This window comes from Lissotriton vulgaris, chromosome 9 (genome assembly GCF_964263255.1).
Source record: "Lissotriton vulgaris chromosome 9, aLisVul1.2, whole genome shotgun sequence".
NCBI lineage: Eukaryota > Metazoa > Chordata > Amphibia > Caudata > Salamandridae > Lissotriton > Lissotriton vulgaris.
The window spans coordinates 941,156,242-941,168,534 of NC_141697.1; the positions used below are offsets into that span (position 1 = coordinate 941,156,242).

The 12,293-nt window shown below is 48.4% G+C and overlaps 1 protein-coding gene across 1 annotated transcript in view; it reads left to right on the top strand.

Moving 5' to 3' along the window:
* TRAIP (TRAF interacting protein) overlaps positions 1–12,293 on the top strand; it is a 241,531-nt gene that overhangs the window by 196,116 nt on the left and 33,122 nt on the right. The window contains exons 11-12 of the mRNA XM_086936803.1: positions 2,674–2,829; positions 3,985–4,039. Coding sequence (XP_086792929.1) covers positions 2,674–2,829; positions 3,985–4,039 — 211 coding nt within the window. The remainder of the gene's footprint in view (positions 1–2,673; positions 2,830–3,984; positions 4,040–12,293) is intronic.

Genomic DNA, 12,293 nt, shown 5'->3' on the forward strand with positions numbered 1-12,293 from the left:
GCCGCGCAAGATGGACGGCCCCTTCGTCTTTTCCCCCTCCTCACCGCACCTCAGCAAAGCCTCAGTCCTCCGGCGCCGCAGTCTTCCGATCCCGGGACGGGGATCCCAAGCAGGGGGCCGGCGGGCATCCGATGGCGCACCGAGGCTAGGGTCACCACTTGCGTCCTCCGTCGCCCGCCCCGGTGTGTAGGCCAAAGCCGCGGCGCCGCGTGAGAGAGCACGCCGGCGGCGCCGTCAGGAGCAGCCAGGCCACAGGTCTTGGCGGATTGCCGACCACGGGTCCGTTTCCCCAGGCACAGGAGCTCGGCGGGACTTCCACCGCCTCTCCGACACGCTTTCTCGGGGTCGAGAGGGTCCGGGCAGGATAATTAAAAGTATTGCTGCGGTCTTCGGGACGGAGCTGGTGGAGCTCACGTCCTGTCGGCCATGCTGCTTGGCCACGCCCCCGAATTACCGGGAAAACAATCTTAACAATGGAGTCCATGACCATGCGCACTATCACCGAAAGGAGGAGTCACCTACCTCATGACTGGAAAGACTTCTTTGACAAAAAACAACTTGCAAACATCTGGACCCAACACTAGATGGCAGGAGTATGAAAAGCATGTAAATCTACAGCTCTAGGTGCCAAGTACAGATGCTTACTGAGTCAGTAACATTTTCCGATTCAGGGCTACACTATGTAGGCTGACAGCAGCACTGACAGAACCGTGCTCCAGATACGCTAACATCACCCTTTTGACAGGTAGGAAAATCTGATTTAAAATATTAAGTAAATCACACCTAAACGCAACTTGCTCCCCACATGGTAGGATGCATAATATTTAAGAGTGAAACATGTGATTTGAGTAATGGCATGTTCACATGACTAGGCCCAGAACAACATTTTCAGTGGTCAGGCTGATGACGTGCATGAAAAAGTAAAAAAAAAAAAATAGATTATACCCTTTAATTTATAACCTTAGACCGGTACCAGCTACAGACTCCATTTAAATACTTATTTTTGTAATTAATAAAACTCCTATCTAAAGGTAAAATCGACATTGTATTAAATAGTTGGTAGATGTAACTATTAGAAAGTTACGTTTCCCCTGCCTGAAGTTGCTGGAGGCTAGCCTAATACTTGAGGAGAAAAAGGTGTGATATTGCTCCCAGGAGCTAAACAATAGGTTGACCTGAACGTCAAGTGGGTTGGTGAAGTCAGTGGGCATAGATTTGATACCACATTGTCAAATCCTGACTGACAGGTCAGTTTGAGCTACATGTAACACTTTAGTGCACTTGGAAGGGAGAAGAGAAGGGGATGCCAGACCTTCTATATCACCTGTCTGGGTGCTGTAGTACCCACCTTCTATCTGGTAGATTATTGTGGGTGCAGGGTCTGCTTCAAACTTGATTTTGGTGGTCTATGCTGGTGAACATTAGTATTAATATGGTACACTCACCATTCAAACCCACAGCCTCTGAGCCCAGGTTTAGTGTGATCGTAGACCTTCATCATCTTGGATTTGCTCTGATGCAATCCATTTTGGGTGTGTTTGCAGCAAATCAAACAGGAAATACTGAACACGTAGGTAGGCTACAGCCTGAGAAGATTTACTCAATTGGTCAGATAGGGATTAGGAGTATCATAGGGTGACCCCACCCACAGACTGGTTAATCCTACAAAGCTGAACCTTCACCCATGTTTCCACAGACCACTCATTGGACTTCCAGAAGAGGATTAGATGTGTTGCCTGTGAAGAGCTCTTAAACCCTGTACCTGCTCCCCCTTGTACTCAAGAAACAGTAGTGGACTCCCCCCTATCGGTTGACTGGCTTCCTGTGCGTCTGTAGGAATACAAAAAGCTGCAAGAGGCATTTTCCTTACTATTCACAGCTTACCAGCGGCAACTTGAACTTTGCCTGGACTTTTCTAGTGGCCTCTGCCTGGAACCTATAGGGTCTCTAGGTGCCCCTTGAGGTCCTAGGGTGGAAAGGCTTAGAAATGTACTAATGTGGTTGAATGGGCATCATGAAAAAGTTAGAAAATGTTTTTAAACGTTTGCTCCAGAAAACAAGGATACGTACTGCTAAAAGGACCCAACCAGCAGTTCCTCAATGTCTGATTGATTTTCAGATTCGCCCCCTAAATGCTCCAACATCTCTGAAAAAATGGCAGTCCCTTTCTGTTGGTATATCTGACCACGACTCAGTCGTGGTTGGCTTCAAATAACCCCTAGATCTTGGTCTACTGCGTCTGTTAGCCACCATTGGTGCTTTATGGTGGTATTTTCACTTAATTCTTAAAACAATCTTATCTCCAGTTCTCTTTATTAGATTTTCGTTGGTTCATCTTATCTTACTCATAATGTTGTTCTCTTTATTTTTAAAATGGTTGTTCGGTGTTGTGTATTCTTGTGACTTTTTTTTTCTTCTGTGTATGCATTGCTTAAATACTTTATACATTGCGTGTGCTTTAAGTCTGACTGATTTGTTTGATGTTACCAGGGATTCAGCACACATTTATTTAATTTAATTTATGTGACCTCTAGCAAGGGGTGGCTGTATCCTTTTCCACACCAAACAATCCACTTTCCTACAGCTTACATATACGATGAGTAGATTAAGACCAATTTCACAACTGTTCTTTTGATTTAAACATGGTTGACTCAGTCTGAGCTTGACTTCCAGCCCTGCCCCACTAGAACTACAACGACCCCGCCTTCGCCGCCCAGCTGATGGTGACGATATTGACCTTGATATGAACTTTGACGTGGATACTCCTGATCACATACCTCACAAGTCAGTCATAGCACCTGCAAAAAAACTCAAACTGGATCCAGTTGGGTAAGTCCGTTCCTGATGGTTTTGGGCTTTGTGGTGGTGTTGATTGGTTGGGTGTGGGAATTCTTGTCTGTTCTTGCGCTATAATTTTAAATCCCGCTCCAAAATAGCTTACATATTATCTACTAAAGCCTGCCTGTAAAATGTTGGTCACCTGGTTTAGAGGTGTCCTAAGAAGTATGTCTTGGAATAGTATTTGCCATCCTATTGATATAGTAGGCCCACAGTGAGGTGAATAATACTGTGTAATTGTGTATTTACAAATCATCTTTCAAAAATACGGATGCACTCACATATACCTTCTACCTCTGAATTGTTGATTGAGATCTTTATAGGTAATAAGCTCTGTGGCATGACACGTATGGCAAGTGGTGATTTTGCGGCTTTAATCTGATCTTCACAATGGAAACAAGGATTTCTGCTTTCACACGAAGTCCTCAAAACAAGCCTGTCTTTTGATACCCTAAAAAACTTATTTTTATGTGGATGAGTACAATAGCCCCTCCTTTCCTCCGGTTGACTTATCTCGAGTCAACCGGTTACCTGTTAACTGATTTCTTCTTTTAGACTGACCCTGAACAAAGCAGGGGCAGATGAAGAGCCATAAGAAGATGACCTCCATCCTCTTTGCCAATCATGATGCTGAACCCTTCCGTTAAGCTCACACAAAAAGCTACTCCACATTTCCTACTGTGAGGTTTCTCTGCTTTCCTCCCCATTGCCTCCTTAAAATGTAAGGTCATTCCCACGCCAATGTGTGCATGCATTTTGTCACATGGTACCGCTAAGGACCTTAAGCAAAATGTGTTTCTCGCTTGCCTCACTCTTCTTCTAAAATTATACCCTCTAGCATCATGGAAAGTGCCTTCGCCTCATCCTTTTGCCCCAGATTCCCTATCACAAGCTGGTATTGTTGCATATGCCTAAAAATGCTAGATGTGAAAGACTGTCCAGTGATCTATTTCCTCCCCTTGTATGGTTATAAAGTGTTGTGCTTGCCACCCTTAATAATGCCTCCTTTTTTGATTGCCTGATACAGTAGGTTCTGTAATTTACTTGCACACACATTTATTCAAAATATCTTCTGTTTCCATACTTCCATAAATTATACATATTTTTGAGGGACATACATGTTCATGCTTCCTTTTATTTATCCAGGAATGTGATGAAATGTCTACCAAAACACATTTTGCAGGAAAGCGGCAGAAACAAGGTAATTAGAAATACAGATGACCTAAAATGTTTTTTACACATGTAAGGTTACAATGAGTACAGTGATTAACAAGTAAGATAGCTTAAAAAGTACATACATTAATCAGCTTTGATGTTCTTAAAATAAAACGTATGTATATCTATATGAAATCTTTAAATCAGTAGCCTATTGAAATCCTCGTGTTCTGTGGTATGATGGTTTATTTTGTAAATTTGAGATATGCCTGAGATATAGGGAAAATGATACGTGGGAAAAGTATTGTTTGTTTATAACTTCAGCCAAGTTTGACATATATGCACAGAAACCTAAAAGAAAAATCCTGCCATTAACTTGATTTCAATCATTTAAAGTTTTGAGTAGATTGGACAGAGTATAGGGGTGTGACGCTTTTGGAACGAAGACGCGATTGTAACTTTTTAGGAGTCATAAGGTATTTTTATGCACCACCACTGAAAGAAATACTGGACAGAGGCGAACATTACTTTCTTAGTAAATGATGTATCGGTTTGTCATTGATTTGTCCGGGAATTTGGCCTTACAAGTTCATCTGCTCTTCTTCGATGTATGTCGATGCTCTGGGGGCTAACAACCCTGTATGGTGGCTGGAGCTGCAGATATGCGTAAAATCAGGTCCTGACCTTTAACCTGTTGCTGCTGATCTATATCAATCTCTGAGGCATTTATTTTGTTGGAATTTCCAGGCTTCTATTTTCTTATCCTATCTGCCTTTATCGCATTCAAAACCCATCAATTCTCGACCATAATTCAATGCTATAAAACATGCTGCCAACCCTCACCTGCGTTGATTACTTACCACACCAATTACCATGCATTAAGACAAAACTACCAGTTTCTTTAAAAACTTCACCTTGACAGAATATTTCTGTCAGCCACCTCGTTCAAGGGATACCTAGTTTCAACACCTACCTAAAACTGCCACATCTGAAAGAAACAGGTTAGTATTAGATTCCTTACCTTAAAATATCCCCAGGCGTCAGACTGGATCCGGAAACTTTTGCGTAGCAGTACCCCTGCGCGTCGGTAGGCGTCGTCTGCGGCTCCGCGTCGGCGTTGTTGGCGCCGGGATGACTTCGCCGGAGTACTTAGGCGCCGCCCTCGCGCGCCGATGTCAGTTCTTCTTTTTTCCGCGCCAGCTAGCGCAGATCCGGAAAAAGTGGTACCCCATAATCAATTTTTGACTAAACTTTTTCGTTCATTTTTCAATCATTTTCGAAGTCTGACGACTCCGACGGTGCCGATAGGGATGCCCGGGTTCAAACCCTGCACTGACTGCGACCGACTGATGTCGGTTACCGACCCTCACCGCCGGTGTCTTAATTGCCTGGGCCTCGACCATGACAAGGCCTGCTCCGACTGTCGAGCCCTGATGTCTAAAGCTAGGCGGGAGCGGTCCCGCAAGGGACTAGAGCTCCGGCAGTCGGCCCCGCGCCGCTCGAGGTCCCGGTCTGCGAGGAGGTCGAGAGACCGGTCTTAGGGTCGGAGCCAGCATAGCTCCGGGAGTCGTCCTCGGTCTTAAGGCTCGAAGTCCTCCGGTAAGCACAAGAAGTCGAAGAGACGTCATCGCTCTTCCGACTCCCCCCGACGCTCGTGTGACGCGGCCGGGGGTTTGGGTGACACCGCGGGCGTCGCGGCCTGCTTCATACCCAGCTGAGCCTCTGCTGCTGTTTAATGAGGCCTTGTCTGACGATCTTCTGGGCACTTGGTCCAAGCCCGCTACAGGTCAGCCTGTAGATAGGAAGGTGGCCAGATGCCACTGCCCGGCTCCGGGCGACCCTTGCTTCCTGTCCACCCATCCAACCCCTGAGAGACTGGTCATTCAGGCCTCTAATTCCCAGACCGCATTCCCGACCCCCCCCCCCCCCCCCCGATCGGGAATCCAAGAGGTACGAGCAATACGGAAAGAAGGTATTCTCCTCCCTAAGCTTAGGGCTGCGGTCAGTCAACACCGTGTGCCTCTTGGGCCATTATACCCACTCTCTGTGGGACACGGTCGAGGATGTGCTGCCACAATGTCCGGCAGAGGTCCCGACTAAACTCACCCAAGCACTTGCGGAGGGTCGAGATTCAGCACAGTACTCCATCCGGTGTGGGCTGGATACCACAGACTCACTGGGCAGAGCGATTGCAAGGACGGTGGCGATTCGTCGCCACGCCTGGTTTGAGGTCCGCCAACTTTTCGGCTGATGTCCAGAACACCCTTATGGACATGCCGTTTGATGGCCGTCGCCTCTTTGGCGACAAGGCAGACCATGCGCTTGAGTGCTTTAAGGACTCCAGGGCTACGGCCAAGTACTTGGGCCTCTTGGCCCGCGCCAGCAAACGGCTGCCTTTCGCTCCTTTCGTGGCCAAGGAAGGGGCACCCCCACACGTCCTGCCAGCCACTGGCCACAGACTACCGTCCAGCGCAGTGGCGGATGTGGAAACCGCTGTGGCGGCGGTCGGGGACAACAGCGAGGCCAGTCCACACCCGCCCCCGCAGCATCCGCCTCGAAACCCACCTAGTCAGCGCTTTCAGGCCCATGTGACCCCAGTGGGGGGCAGGGTTCGCTACCTCCACTGGCGCACTGTCACATCGGACAGGTGGGTGCTGCAGATCGTCCGAAGGGGCTACTCCCTCCCCTTTGAGGCGACCCCCTCCAGCCATGCCACCGCGATAACACCGCGTGTCGGGGGATCACTTGACACTTCTACAAGAGGAAGTTACGGCCCTCTTGGCCAAGGGGGCCATCAAGCGCGTTCCTGGGCCAGAAGTAGGGTGTGGTTGTTACTCCCACTACTTTCTGGTACCCAAGAAAGGCAAAGGGGGCCTACGCACTATCTTGGACCTACGGAACGTCAACGGCTTTCTCCGGCAGGAGAAGTTCAAGATGCTAACACTTGCTCAGGTCCTAACTGCCCTGGACCCAGGAGACTGGATGGTAGCGTTGGACTTGCAGGACGCTTATTTTCATACCCCCGTCCTGCCGACCCACCGGCATTACCTGCAGTTCACGGTAGGCCACGAGCACTTTCAGTTTACCGTGCTACCCTTTGGCCTTACCAGCGCCCCACGGGTGTTCACGAAAGTGATGGCGGTGGTCGCAGCTCATCTGCGCAGTTTAGGGGTTTCAGTCTTCCCCTACCTCGACGACGGGTTGTTGAAGGCAGACTAGCCCCAGACAGTCGTCGGCCACCTCCTGACTCGATTCGGGATATTAAGGCTCTGATTCCGATCTTTCAGCCGTTATCCCGAGTCTCAGTCAGGTTGATGCTGCGGCTTCTGGGGCTGAAGGCCTCCTGCATCCTTCTGGTGCATCACACACGGTGGCGGATGCGGGCTCTGCAGTGGGACCTGAAGTTTCAGTGGGCCCAGCATCAGGGCAACCTGTCCGACCATGTCTTGATCTCGGAGGGCACTGCAAGACAGTTGCAGTGGTGGCTCACCGACCGCGATTGGGTCAGCCGCAGATCCCTCTCCCTTCCCCAACCGGAGCACGTAATTGTGACGGACGCGTCCCTCCAGGGCTGGCGAGGCCACATGGGAGAGGCGGAGATCGCCGGGGACCAGAGGCCTCTGGAGTCCCTGCTCCACATCAACCTTCTGGAGCTGCGGGCGATCCGGCTTGCACTGAAGCATTCCTCCCCTCTGTCCGGGGGAGTGTAGTACAGGTGTTCACGGACCACACCACCGCCATGTGGTACTGCAACAAACAGGGCGGGGTGGGGTCGTGGACCCTTTGCCAGGAGGCTCTGCACCTCTGGCAGTGGCTGGAACATCAGGGCGTGACCCTGGTGGTTCAACACCTGGCAGGTTCCCTGAACGCCAGGGCGGACGAACTCAGCCGTCGGTGCGTGATGGATCACGAATGGTGTCTGAACTCTGACGTGGCGCAAGGCCTCTTTCAGCATTGGGGTGAACCTTGGTTAGATCTATTCGCCACAGAAGAGAACGCGCAATGTCATCAGTTCTGCGCGTTGGCATTTCCAAGGCGGCACTCGCTCGGAGACGCTTTTTGTCGCGAGTGGAGTTGCGGTCTATTTACGCCTTTCCGCCAATACCACTTCTGCCGAGAGTGCTGAAGATCAGGCGCAACCGGGCCCAAGTTATCCTTGTGGCTCCGGACTGGGCACGAAGATACTGGTATCCCGAGCTACTCAGTATGTTTCTCGATCTCCAGATTCGTCTGCCTCTTCAGGAGGACCTTCTGTCGCAGCAGCAGGCGACGGTCCTCCACCCGAACATGTCCAGTCTCCACCTCCATGCTTGGAGATTGAGCGGCGACAGTTGAGGCCATTTGACTTGCCTCCTGACGTTTGTGATGTAATTCTGGCAGCCAGGCGTCCCTCCACAAAGTCTGCATACGCCTGCAGGTGGAACAAGTTTGTGGCATGGTGCACAGCAAAGGCTGTGGATCCCTTTTCTGCCCCTCTTTCTGAGGTTCTCCTCTTCCTTCTTTCTCTTGCCCAGCAGGGCTCTGCTCTGTGCACTATCAAGGGCTACCTTTCTGCCCTTTCCACCTTCTTAAGGCTACCTGATCAGCCTTCTTTGTTCAAGTCCCCGGTTGTTAACAGATACTTAAAGGGCATCACTCATATGCTCCCCCCTGTTCCTTTCGTGATGCCTCAGTGGGACTTGAACTTTGTACTTACTTTTCTGATGTGCGCTCCCTTCGAGCCACTTCACAACTGTCCTCTCCGTCTTCTTACCCTTAAGACTGTTTTCCTGGTTGCCATCACCTCTGCCAGGAGAGTGAGTGAGCTCCAGGCTCTTTCATCCAAGCCTCCCTTCCTTTCTGTCCATCCGGACAAGGTTGTGTTGCGGACAAGACCCTCTTTCCTGCCCAAGGTAGTCACAGCCTTCCACATCGGGCAGTCCATCACCTTGCCCACCTTCTTTCCGCCTTTGCATCCCTCTAAAGAGGAAGAGCGGCTCCACCATCTGGACCCAAAACGTGCACTCTCATTCTATTTGGATCGCACAAGCCAGTTCCGGGTGGATGACCAACTATTTGTTGGTTACGTGGGTGCTAAGAAGGAACGAGCGGTGCACAAACGGACAATCTCTCGGTGGGTCGTCTTGTGTATTCAGGCATGCTACTCTTTAGCTAGGAAGGAGCCTCCTGTTGGGCTGCGGGCTCATTCCACTCTGGCCACGGTGGCTACTACTGCCCTGGGCCGGGGAGTCCCCTTGCAGGACATCTGTCAGGCAGCTACGTGGGCCTCTCTGCACACGTTCGCAAGACACTACAGCCTGGACAGCCAAGTCCGGAGGGATGGCTTCTTTGGCCGTTCCGTCCTCCAGGACTTTCTGGTGTGATTATTGGTTCGCAGACCCACCACCGGGGTTGGTATTGCTGGGGTATCTATTCTAAGATAAGGAATCTAAAACCTGAATCTAGAAAACCTGTTTCTTTCAGATGCACAAGTTACTTACCTTTGGTAACGATATATCTATAAGAAACAGTAGTTCGTATTAGATTCTGTAGTAGGGGTATCTGTTATAGTCATAAGCGCCCACCCTCCTCCCCGGTGGAGAAAGATATTCATGTAAGGAATGCTACAGGTCTGGCGTGTTACGCCTTCAAAAAGAACTGAAAGTAAAAGGGACCTGCTATGCATTCTGGGATACTGAGAGAGTTCTGGAAAGTTTTCTTAAAGGCACAGTATCCTATTTGAGCCACATAATGGCAGCATATGGGGCTTGTCTGTCCATACCTTCCTCTCTATCATTCCAGAGGCTTTTGCTGGTAGAGGCAAGTTTTCTCTGTGGAGGAAACTGGGCAAGCTGTGCTGTTTGTGTGGTTTTTTTGGTGGAATTTCTAGTTGAAGTACTGGACAGTGTAGCCTGTGGATGTAGGCTGCATTATCTGTCTTTAAATTCTCTGTTAAATGTCTTTGCAGTTCTGCAATTTTTTGACAACTTAAGAGATTATTTTTGATTGCTCCGGTGTCCACGCACATGGGCGGGACTATTCACTAGATTATGACTATAACAGAGATACCCCTACTACAGAACTGGAGTTGCAGGACAGAAACTACTCCTTCCTTACCGCCCCACCCATCCTCCCCGTTCTGCGAACCGATATCTAGGGTTAAGGTCATCCCCTTTCAGGGCCCTAGTTTCATGGCACCAGTGTTGGTTTTTATCATGGCTCTGCGTTTCTGGCGCGGAAAAACTGTGTATAAGAACTGACGTCAGCACTTGAGGGCTGCGTCTAAGTACTCCGGCGACGTCATCCCGACGACGACGACTAACGCGGAGCCGTAGACGACGCCTACCGACGCGCAGGGGTACTGCTACGCAAAAGTTTCCGGATCCAGTCTGACGCCTGGGGATATTCTAAGGTAAGGAATCTAATACTGTCTACTGTTTCTTACAGATATATCGTTACCGAAGGTAAGTAACTTGTGCATTCAGCATGTATCCCATCCTGAACAGCTTTATGCTCAGCACTTTTTGCCCACCTCAATACTTCATCATTATCTGTCGGCTCTACTAAGCCTGTTCATAAAATGTTGCCTTAATAACACCCACTCATCAATGAAGCACTACCTAAAGTATGATGTGGAGAGAACTCCTCCATGTCTGATGAGGAGACTATTCCCACTGTCACAAAATCATCTTTAAGAAGAGAGAGGTTAAGAGGGAGAGGAGTAGCTGTAACACATTAACAAGTTGACCTTCAATGTTCCTCCGCTAAACCTTTATCGGTGATGAACACTACCATATTAAATAAATCAATTGCCAGAATTTAAAGGCTAGGGAACCTGGCAGCCAGGCTGTGATTAAACATTCACAAATGCCTCCATATCAAGCCTACACTTGAAGCTCTCTTCTGGCTTCCAGTTGAGGTCAGGATTAAAGTTACAGTCCTCTTTACCATCCTTGAAAGCCAAGTATGGCAAAAGCTGGAATACATCCAGAAACTGGATTCACACCGCTTCCCACACAGAAACCTCTCATCTTTGTGTGCCCATCTGATCATTAAATGTCCTTCTAGAGGGTGAAACATGGTGCTAGGTCCCTAGTAATACGGAGCCCCAATCCCTGGTACACTCTCACCCCCACCTAGGGATATGAATCCAGACTACATACTATTCAAGAAACTCCTGAGATGAACTGCACAGTAGTGGGGAAAACCCGTTTGAAGGGGGAGTCTCATTGTTTCGTTATGAGTGTCCTTCTAAGTAGTCACACCAGACCTTTTGTCTACATTCGTACAAAACTATGAAAAAGACAAGTTGCAGATTCAGACCTCAATTATTACAGGCAAAATATTCACAATGTGGAAATCAACATCCTGTTACAAGTTACAAACCCAAACATTTTCCATGTTCATTGCCTTACCAGGAAAGAGTGTTCCTATTAATTGACAGCTCAATTGCAGTATCTATGCAAATTGTTCTTCTGTCTGTGCTATTATAGAGCGGTTTGCTGAACACTGAATAGAACTCTTGTCTACCCAACTGACAATTGGATTTGGGGTTGAAATCGGTTCTTCAGATGGTCCTACTCACAGCTAATCTATACTTTCCGGGACAGGACACCTCCAGGTGATTTCAGTATGCCTCTTTGATAAAGCATGGGGTTGCTTGCATATGGCTTTCTCAGTGCTTGGTCAGGGAAAAAGTTAGACTTTCTTTCTAATAGTTTTTGCCTAAAATGATTTTCAGTCTCTTTGGAAACTATTTTCTGTGGTTAGCACAGTTGTAACACAAGCATAATGTGCCTCACAAGTTGTTTACTCTGGCAGATGGCTGTTTGCTGCCTTCTTTTCAGGCAAACCTGTTGCAGCAATTTAGGTGAGGACCCCATATAGCTCCATGATCGCTGAATTTGAGCATCAAGTTCCTAAGAATGTTACTTATGAATACTTTAGCCCCTTTAAGAATACAGTTCAGCTAAATTCTCACACAATCGAAAAGCTGGACTACCTCTACTCATGTGTTAGCCTTCTTCCTTATGTTGCCTTCCTTCTTTTACCACTCCTTCCATTTTTTCACTTCCCTTTCATACGTGTTCATTTCTATCCTCCTCACTCCACCCTGTGTCTTCTATCCCCACCTCTCCATCTGTTCTGTCCACCTCCTCTTTTCATCCCCTCACTCTTCTCTATACCAGACTCCCTCTTTTCCTTACCTCTTTACTGTAATTATTTTACGCTGCTCTCCCTTTGCAATTTACTCCACTCCTCTCAGTGCCATACTCTCCCTTGTTTAATCACCCTTTCTTCGTCTTTGCTTCTGTGCTTGG